General features: G+C 37.4%; 1 protein-coding gene across 2 annotated transcripts; it reads left to right on the top strand.

The window, feature by feature from the left end:
• The first annotated feature begins 3,269 nt into the window (after positions 1 to 3,269).
• LOC127754451 (F-box/kelch-repeat protein SKIP11-like) lies at positions 3,270 to 5,739 on the top strand. Of its 2 annotated transcripts, none has more exons than XM_052279990.1 (2): positions 3,270 to 3,534; positions 3,886 to 5,739. In XM_052279990.1, exon 2 carries the CDS (start codon positions 4,035 to 4,037, stop codon positions 5,331 to 5,333), a length of 1,299 nt encoding a protein of 432 aa, XP_052135950.1. In that variant the 5' UTR covers positions 3,270 to 3,534; positions 3,886 to 4,034; the 3' UTR covers positions 5,334 to 5,739. The 2 variants fall into 2 exon arrangements, with proteins under 2 accessions (XP_052135950.1, XP_052135949.1); XM_052279989.1 differs by having other exon boundaries at positions 3,270 to 3,594.
• Positions 5,740 to 10,615: the final 4,876 nt, after the last annotated feature.

The following is a 10,615-nucleotide window of genomic DNA, read 5'->3' as shown; positions in this document are numbered from 1 at the left end:
TATATAATTAAAACCCCACATTAATGTGGGTAAACTTTTTGCGCACATAAACGCAAATTATTCTCGAGAGGAAGAACCAACAAAATAAACGTTGGAAAAACAAACCCGCTTAATAAAAAGAACCAGTTATGTAAAAAATTCAAAAAGGACGTACGTGCGGAGATTGGTTATGTGGAATTAGCGATTGAAGATGTGCGTCGTGGTTATTGCAATGCAACCTTTTTGGAGTTAATGTTAATATCTTTACCTGGCAGTTGATTGAACTTAACAAAGTTTGACTAGGAAAAATATCAAATGACCTATAATATGAAATGGATGAAGTATTTTGCAATGGATCACATTATACTAGTGTATAGTGATGGGGTTGGGGAGGAGCTGCATGGTACACCTAGCCTGAGAACCAAATATGATGGTGAGACACTGAGTCAGTACTTCTGTACTGCCTTTTGCTCCATCCAAAATGTTTTGGCTCGAGAGAAGTGTACACAATTTACGAGAGTAACACCAGCTATCAAAGTACTCCTAAGTATTCACTTGCATCATGTATGAGCTAAGCTTCACCATCGCTTTCAACTAACGAGGGGTAAAGTGGTTAGTTTCATCGGTTAATCAAACAACATTGGAGAAGCTGTAACTCTCGTAGATATATTTGTTCTATTGGCAAAGCCTGATACACACTCAAATGAGTTGTGTTGAACCTCTCTTCTCTCTGTAAAAAACAAACAATTTCTAGATTTTAATTTTTCTCTCAAAATAGTTGTTTTTCTCTCTTTTACCTATCCTCTATTCGTAAAATGAGAAGTTTTATCACTTTAATACTCCTTACCTACTCAACCACCAACTACTTTTCTATTAATGATTTTGGTCGTTTTTCCTCCTACTAAAGTTGTCTTGGAATAAGAGATGCTTTTATTTTGGAATATACACAGGGACTACATGTGTCTAGGAGAAGCTGATGACATTGTCCATTACTAGTACAGTAGTACTTAAGCTTTTCCTCTTGTTCATTATAAAATACTTTCTAAAATTATTGAAAACGAAATATTATTTTAGCCTTTCTTACTAGCATACTTTGTATAAATTCTGAAAAAAAAGGCTTGAATATATGAAATATATAGACAAGCTTGGATTTATTCTATATTTCTTGATGGCTCAAAAATGAAGAAAAAAAGAGGGGAGAAATCTTCATCCAGTCTCTTATGGGTGACTGCTACATATTCAATAAGAGTTTGGCCTAAGGAACCATTGTTTAAGTCGGTGTTAATCATATCTTTTTCATTGGAATATATCTCGTAAGGTTCCTATTGCATGATTAAAAATACATCTTCCCACTGCCACAATTGATAATGTAAATATTCCATTATGGCTTGACGAACTGTTAATTGTGACTATTAATACTATGCATATGTTGTATGTTGTCGTATAGCTCTTTGAACTTCTATTTAACGCCTTCTATCCCTTTGCGGCTTTTCAATCGCAAGACTGGGATAGAGGGTTTTCCTTTTGCTCCCATGTAACCCTCCTTCGTAGGTAATGTTATTCATTCCTATCTTTTATACCACTTATTTTCATAAGTATTTCTCATGGAGTTCAATCTCCCCCTCTGATCTCCTTTCATTTTCTTTGCTTTCAATACTCTGGAAAATCTCTTTTAATATCCCATGGAAAGTCTCATCTAGACCAATATTGTATATTTAAATTTGTGTCACTAGCATGCTGTTTGTGCGTTACATGGGATTTTAATTAAAGCAAATTATCATTAATCAGTTATTACCATCTTTTCTGTATATATCATTTCTTAATTGCTGCATATATTTGTTACTGACATGTGAATCCTTTGACCTTACAATATACTTTTTCCTCCCCACAGAAAGTAAAGAGTTGTTAGGGGTGGTTGACATGTGAGCCCTCTAGCCCCACCTGTCTTTTATCTTTTATGCTCTCAAAAAAGTAGGGAGTTAGTGGTGCCACCACCACTTCCTCCTTTTCAGAGAGTATCGATATGGAAAACAGGGTCTAGTATGTATGATATTTTGCCATGTTGGAGATCGATCGATCTATAAGATGATTTAAGATAGTTTTAAGCTTCTTACTCATATTTATATTTTTCTTCTACTAAAGTTTGACAATTTACATTTAACCATAATATCATAGCATAGCCATCTCGATGTTTTCATTGAAACATTTTTAGACACACACATGCCGTTTCCTTCCCAATCAAAATAAAATTCTACCAAAGTATTTTGTTGATACTTATGCAGGGAAAAATAAACACATCAATTGTTAGATCAAACATATGTTTCGATTCATTGATGTAAGATATCCAGCCACAAAAATATCAATTAATTCACCAGCTTTCATTCTCTTGTAAAAAAATATTAACTCTTTGATGGGAGATATGAAGTTGAACAGTAAAAACTGCAATAAATAAATGCAAACCTTATGCATATAAATTCTAACATTTAATTTAACAAATACCTACCAATTATATATATCCCTAACATTAATACATAAACACCATGTATATGTGTTTAATGTTAGAGATACAGGTGGTGATGTGTAATTTTGTCTATAACTATTAATGTTAGGGATACGTCTACTTTGTATTTTGTTTGATAGCATCTTTGACCGTACGTTCAAGAGATGTAGGTAAATTAAATGTTTGAGTTATATCTTGTTTGTATTTTTACTGATTGATATCTTTGACGGTACATTTAAGATATGTAGATTTTTAGTGTTGGAGATACAATTGTTATATATTTAAATTCATTCATGACTAGAGATACGATTAACCAGATATATTCATCCATAGAGATTAGTGGGTATATTTGGTTGATCACATCTGCAGCCATCAAAGAATTTAAAGATATAACAGTTATATCACCAACATTAAAAGCCTACATCTTCTTAAGCATATCTTTAAAGATACACAATCCAGCAAAAAAAAATACAAACAAGACGTATCTCCAACATTTAATTTACCTACATCTTTTAAACGTATCGTTAAAGATATCCTCTGACAAAAATACATACCAGACGTGTATCTCCAACATTAATAGTTGCACACGAAATCCAAAAATACACAAATCACCCCCCTCCCCTACATCTCCAACATTAATAGATGAATTTCCCTCACATCTCCCATGTGTGCATGCATCTTTTTTGTTGTTGTTGTTGGTTGTATGGTTTTTGGTATTAGGCTAAAACTGTGGTTAAATCAGTGGTATAAAAAGGGGTAGAGGGAGGGTGGCCTCCATCAGTCACCACAACCCCTCTCTCTCTCTCCTCTCCTCCATATTTTTCTCTCTCATCTCATCACACTTGGAGTTTGCCAATAGAATACAAAAACAGCAGGTGAGGAGAGAAGAGAGAAAAAAAACAGAGCTTTCTCTCTCTCCCTCCCTCTCTCTCTCTCTTCTTCCAATCTGCGGCGCGAGGCGGAGGTGGTGGTGGTGGTGGGCGCCGCCGGCGAGATGGGCCCGTAGGCGCCGGTGTGGGCGGCATCCTGTCCTCGCCGACCACCCGCCCCCGCCGGTGCGGCCTCGCCGGCAAGAAGTCTTTGTTTTTCTTTTCTTTTTTTTTTCATCTTTGAAGGTGCGTCGCCGACTACCTCCTCGTGCTTCAATCTCGGTTCGAATCGAATGGAAGATTTTGTTTTTCGTGAGAAATTTCGGGGCTTGAGATGAACACATGGGCGCTCGAGCCACCCGGTGCTTGTGGGGAGCAGACAGATTTTTCTTTCTTTTTTTTTTGGGTTGTTGTTGTTGGGTCTATTTGATGCAGGGATTAGGTTGTGTAGATCTTGTTTCTGAAACGCTTGCAGTTTTTTTTTTGCGGTTTTTTTTCCTGTATTGGTTCTGATCGTTTTGTGTGCTGTCGTTGCAGATTGGATCCTTAATTTAGGGGCGAAAAGAGGGGAGTTTGCAAGAGGAATCATCCCTATTGGGTTGTTTCTTGCTGCTGGGTAAGATCCAATCCAGCCTCTAGGTTAGGTTTGTTTGCTGTTGGTGAGGAGATTGAAGGGTTGGCTGGTCATGTTGGGGGACCAGCGCAGGAAATTCCTGCTAGAGTCAGCGAGCTCATCATCTGAAGAGGTTGTTTCAAGAAGCCGGAACCTTGCGGGTGAGAGCTCGGCAGTGGCGGTGACGGCGGCGGGGGTGAGGAAGGGAGAAGAGGTGGTGGAGGAGGAGCTCTTGAACCGTAGAAGCAAGAAGAATAAGGTTGCCGGTGATTCGGGGAATTCCGGTACCGGAATTTGGGACTCAGAAATGCAGGATGCTGATCAGAATGGTGAAGCCAACACAAGCGAGCTCATAGGCGCGATCGGGCGGGAGCTGGCCATTACATGCCTGCTCCATACCCCCCGGTCTTATTATGGTATGATAGCATGCCTCAACCGGTCCTTCTGCTCCCTTATGAGGTCTGGGCAGCTGTATAGATTGCGGCGGGAGGCTCGCATTGTTGAGCACATGATCTACTGCTCCTGCAATGTGCTTGAGTGGGATGGCTTTGATCCGTGCCGCCAGCGCTGGTTCAACATCCCTTCCATGCCTCCCATAGAGTGCTTCACGCTTGCTGATAAGGAGTCCCTTGCTGTGGGAACCAATATCCTTGTTTTCGGGAAGAAGGTGGAGGCCCATGTTGTGCTGAGGTATAGCCTCCTAAGTAACTCTTGGACAACAGGAGATATGATGAACTCGCCCAGGTGCTTGTTTGGCTCGGCAAGCTTTGGTGAGAAGGCAATCGTAGCTGGTGGTATCGGTGATAATGGTACATTGAGCTCTGCTGAGCTCTATGATTCTGAAGCGAAGACATGGACCACTCTCCCAAGCATGAATAGGGCGCGGAAGATGTGTTCTGGTTTCTTCATGGATGGTAAATTTTATGTTATTGGCGGGAAAGCTGATAACCATAATGAGATCCTTAATTGTGGTGAGGAGTTTGATTTGGAGAAGGGCACCTGGCGTTTGATCCCAGATATGGCATCTGGCCTTAATGGCGGCAGTGGTGCTCCACCACTTGTTGCTGTTGTGAATAATGAACTTTATGCTGCTGATTATGCAGAGAAGGAGGTGAGGAGATATGACAAGGTTAATAATGCATGGATCACTCTTGGATCATTGCCTGAGAAGTATACATCAGTTAATGGCTGGGGTTTGGCATTTCGTGGTTGTGGAGATAAGCTCATTGTGATTGGTGGAATGAGTGCACCTGGTGGTGGAGTGATTGAAATTTGTTCGTGGATACCCAATAATGGACAGCCAGATTGGAAAATCATTGGCAGCCGCCGTTCTGGAAGCTTTGTGTACAATTGTGCTGTGATGGGCTGTTGACATACCAGGGCTATTACATTATCGACTGTACATCTTGACCAAAAGGAAGGATAAAAGAGGCAAATTCTTCTGAGCTTGCTTAGTGATTGTGCTCGATGGGTAATTTCTGCCTTCTCTGGCATTTTAGGCTGAGCTGAAGATTGGGTAGAATTTCTCATGTAGCTTCTTACTTGCTTATGTCTAATCTCTTCATTTTAATTCCATTTGGAGGGCCTGCAAATGGTTTCCAGAAAGTGGGACATGCAGCGCAGCATTAGATTAATAATTTGGTGCAACCTCAACATTTTGATCTACCTTGGATACCTTCATGAAAGTTTTTTAGCTCCAGAGAGTAGTGTTACATTGGCAAACCATTTGCCCATAGATTGTAAGAAATAAAGGAAGAAAGAAAAAATGTCCTTGTTGACGATTATTGCCTTGTTTTCTTTGCCTCTTCTGGGTTAGCTGTGACTAGCGAACATTGTGATTTTTTTGTTTATTTATGAATTGAATTGTTAGATATATTGAGTGGTAATTGCCCATTGACTATCTAAATTATGGTGTCTGAGTTGTTGATTCTGTGAGATTCACTTGTGGTTAGAAGACCATCATTGGTCTTCGTGTGGCCTAACATTTTAATTTTGGAAGACAAAAGGCTGCATGAGATTAAATTGACATTCTGAACTTGTTCAATAGACTTATCCTCCGTGTAGTATTTATTGTATGGTGCCTGTTGTTAACATACTTGAGTTTGGAACACAGTGTGTTCCCTAATTTTGTCACTAACATTTAAACATGTTCAGCTTAGTACTTATATATGAAATTATGAACAGCATTTGTTTGTTCCATCTTAAGACTTTGTTATGATCAATTTAAGGAAACTATGTTAGTTAAGGGCATAATAGCCAGGAGTGAGTTGTATGTTTGTTGAGTTAATGCCTAACGGGGATTAAACCTTAACTACTTCAGCTCATTTGAGCTACAAGTTTAGGCTAGGACTAACATGCAGCTTATCTTGAGCTTATTGAATAAGCTCCTGGATAAGCTTAAGCTGGTGAGGAGGTGTCTGGTTGACAAGCAGAAGGCCTTATACACTTGCACATTGGAGGAAATTCAGAAGGCCTTGTACACTTGCACATTGGATGAACTTCAGAAGGCCTTATACACTTGCACATTGGAGGAACTTCAAAGGGCTACTCATGATAAGTGCTTTCTCTTTTTTTATTATAGAAAAATATCATGCTTGTCGTATGCATTTTTCTCCTCATCTATTCAAAAGCAAACTAAATATGTGTTAGATTGACATTTTTATTGTCTAATGAGTCCCCAGGCGACAGATTCTTCTTACATGGAGTCCTATGGTGCACAGTCTTTTGAAGCACATCGGCAGTATTTACCTGAAGTATGATAACATTGAACTACTCTTCCATATGGGCTTGACATTACATGTAAATAGTGAGTACTGAGCAGAAACAATAATTGATCTACTGTAACAACTGACCAAATCAGTTTCTGTTCATTTTCTTTTAATAATAATTGTATCACAATCCCTTGCCAATTGAAAACAACAAGTATACCGATTACCCTGTGTTGCTAATGGGGCTTAAAAAATAACAGCCTACAATACTTTGTCTTTGCAGGACACATTATGAGATTATAGATAATCTTCACTAAGCTTATGTATTTATTTGGCGTAGTTATTTGAAATAAAAATCACATTTGTCCTTATCTGCATATCTTTGTTTTCTCCTTTTTGTTCGTTCATATATACCATGGGCATTTTGTGGTAGTCTGTGAGAGATTCTTTTGCGAATGACATTTGGGAATAAATTCTTCATGTCTGCCTGGCTAATTTTCTTGTTATTCTTCTTCTTTTCAATTGACTTGAGGTCAATCATATAGGTCATTAGCCACAGTGAATATTTACAAAATTTAACATCTGTGTGCATGGGCCTGCTTAAATTCAAGGTTGCCCAATTTTTTTTCTCAGTGTTCATTCTTATGGAAAACCTTTGTGATGCTGGAAAGCACATATCTAACACTTTAGGCTATCTCAGAGAGCTTCAAGTCGGATGTCATATGTGGAACATGTTATGAGTTAGCAGGTAGTTTGTGGAATGCAGTATTCAATGTAACCAAGTTAGCAGTAGGAATTATTCCAAATGTTATGGCATAATCCTGACTAATAAACAAGGTTTGCATGAACAGAAGAAGAAAGGAATATACTTATCTATTTTATTGCTTCATTTCATGCTCTGTGTCACTCCAATGTTTCGTAGGGAATACAGATAAGATTCAAAGTTAACAGTTATTTTAGTGGGTATCATGCAGTTGCCGCTTTGCTTTTCTACACAGTTAACCTGCTATAAATTCTTGGTTCGGTCCTGGACTCCTGTCAGAAGCAGGTTTTGCATATCTTGAAGTTATAATTTCCTCTTTAGTGCTGTTATATTCTTAGGTAACATTAAACTTCATATTGATGACACTATACTCAACTGAAGTGCATCGCAGTTTCAGTTGCTAACCTGCTATATATCAATCGTCATGGTATGTTACTCCTATTTGGAGCTAAGATATTACCCCTTTCTTTGTTTAGGTTTTCACGCCTTCTACAGCATATGTTGAGTTAAAATTCATGAAAAGGAATCCGATGATTGTGTGGTGTCTCTGGCATGACTAGGTCAGTAGATGATTACCACTTAACATAATAACATTTATTTTGTTTATGTTTATGCTCCAGAGATCCTGCTACATACATCTTTTAATTATCCTTTTTTGCATGGTATCGATGGCATTGTTTATCTCATTTCTTTAATTATTAATACATGTCAAGTAAAACCACTTAATCCTCTCTTGTGATATTCAGTATCATACATCCTTCCATCTTCCGAGTTTAAATTGTCCGTCAAGACTGTTGATAGATGTATCATTTTCTGTTGGCTGGATCAAAATACTGTTAACATGTTTAATCAGATTTAAGTACCTTTAACCATTTAGCAGGTTAATAGTAGTTAGTATTTAGTAACATACAAACGTGTAGGAACTTCATGGCTTTCAGGCTGTCTTGAACTGTGATGTTTAATTTATATTTTTGTGGATAAGCCATTTCTAAATACAAAGTGACTTGGGAATTGGAAGCAAGGCGTAAAACATTCAATCAATAAGTACTGCTAGTTGACTAGCAATGGTACATTATATTTGAACTTGAAGTTCATCTCGATATTTCTGGAGTCATTATTAATACTTACTTAATAGCCCTACTTCATAAAACTTGATCACAATATCTTGATATGAGGTTAGGAAATTAGGATCATAATATAAGACATTCTCATGCACTTTGCGGAAATTAGGGTGTCGGTTTCATTTGGTTTTTGCTATGTGTAGTGATGAATTTATTATCCCTTCCCCAAATACCTTTTGTGCCTTTGGCTATTTATCCGTTGTTGTGAGAAGTATCTTGAAGTGGTTTGTCTAGTAGAATAGACATGATATGATTACATAAAAAATAATTCAAAATATAAATGGAATTATAGTATAGTTCATCATGTTAACTCTTATACTAGAGAATAGGTCATTTCTGCCATAGTATTTATCTGCATCATTACTGCGAGAGGAGTTTTCTTTTTCATATAGACAATGGGAAACACTTAGTTGTTCAAAGCAACTGAGAATAAAGCTTGGATCATCTAGGGTACAAAAAAATGTCTGTCCACCTATGAATTTAGTAGTGACAGCTGCATTGCTTTCTAGACTAGTTCCTTGTTTGCTTGAGTTAATGAGTTCAGTTATGTAGCTCAAACTAGACCCCTATGTTTGTAGAATTTTACTAAGCATTGAAGCATATACTTACAAATCACTGTTGATATTTTATGATAATATTTAGTACATGTTATTCACTTCTGTGGCTACTTGTGCCTATCCTCTAGTTCCTAGATATTCTAGTCCAATGAATTTTGCACCTTTTTAGTTATGGACAATGGAGTAGGTATTTTATGTCCCTCTCCAGAGAATGGCATATGACCTGCTTTACATTTTGGTAATTTGCAGACCTGCTGGCAATACATGAATTTCTACTTTGCCATCATACTTCGGTGGTAATTATTCTGCTCTAAGCTATTATGAGATTAAAAATGTCAAAATGCAAACATTGAAGAATAGTCTTATCTGCATAGTCTCATAATCACACCCTGGTCTTCTATAATTTGCCAAAATTATTCACCTGAGCTATCAGCAGTTTTCATACCCATCATCATTTTGTCAGCAGTTCTTTTTTTTGTTCAAATATAAGTCAACATGCCATGTTACATTTAGTTTTTTTTTTAAAAAAAAAATGATGTTGCCTATTTGTTCACATTGCTTTCTTTTAGCATTTGAATCTAATGACATGTTTTCCCCTTTTGATGCCTAACAGAATTTGAATTTACTTTTTGTATATGTATATTGCTACTGCAGTATTGTTGATATTTCTAATATGTTTGGTTTTCATCCCTGTTCAATTATCAAAGCAATTTTTAGATTGTCAAGTTGGTTTTGCACCGGGGGCAATATTTTCATTGCTCTGATCTTTTGATTCATGGAGAAGTTAGAACTTAGAAATGCCTTCTTTACTAGGGATAATATCAGTGGAGAACAAATTAAAGCACGGAACAAGCATATAAAATGTTCTTGAAGAACTTTTCCTTGGTGCTTCACCTGGAGAACCAAGAAAAGCAGAAGCAGAAAAGACAAGCAATCAAACAAACGGTGTTACTCAGAAGTGCAACAAGCCTCTCAAAGTAGAATCAAATTCTTTCCCATTAATGGAGATATTTTTAATTATATTAAAATTTTAATTATAAATATTTCTTTAATCCAGAGAATCCCCATTCCGTTCATATGTGCTGCAGGATTCGATTTGGTAGAATCCCCAACAGAACCACTCCATTAGGAGCATATGTCTTGGTGGCTACATGATGATGAAAGCTCCAATATCCAAGATCAAATTTCAACTCTGTAAACTATCTACGCGTGGGGATCGAACGGCGGTATGTAAAAGCTTCCCATTTACTTGATTGAAAGCAAATTTATATACAGTTCTATGATGTAACTATGCCATGTGTCATTTTAGAAATTCCCTCCAAAGGAAGCTGGGAGCATAAAGTCATTGCTATGGAATTTGTCCTGCTCTATATTGTTCTTGATACGCACCTACTTGGAGCATAAAGGTGCTAATGTCACTGCTTTATGGGCATGATGTGTCTATATTTTGTTGGTATGAAGTCCAATTATGTGTTTTCCCTATCAATTTGCACAGGTCACAACCC

This window comes from Oryza glaberrima, chromosome 11 (assembly GCF_000147395.1).
Source record: "Oryza glaberrima chromosome 11, OglaRS2, whole genome shotgun sequence".
In the NCBI taxonomy this organism is placed as follows: domain Eukaryota; kingdom Viridiplantae; phylum Streptophyta; class Magnoliopsida; order Poales; family Poaceae; genus Oryza; species Oryza glaberrima.
This window is presented reverse-complemented; position numbering and strand designations above follow the sequence as displayed.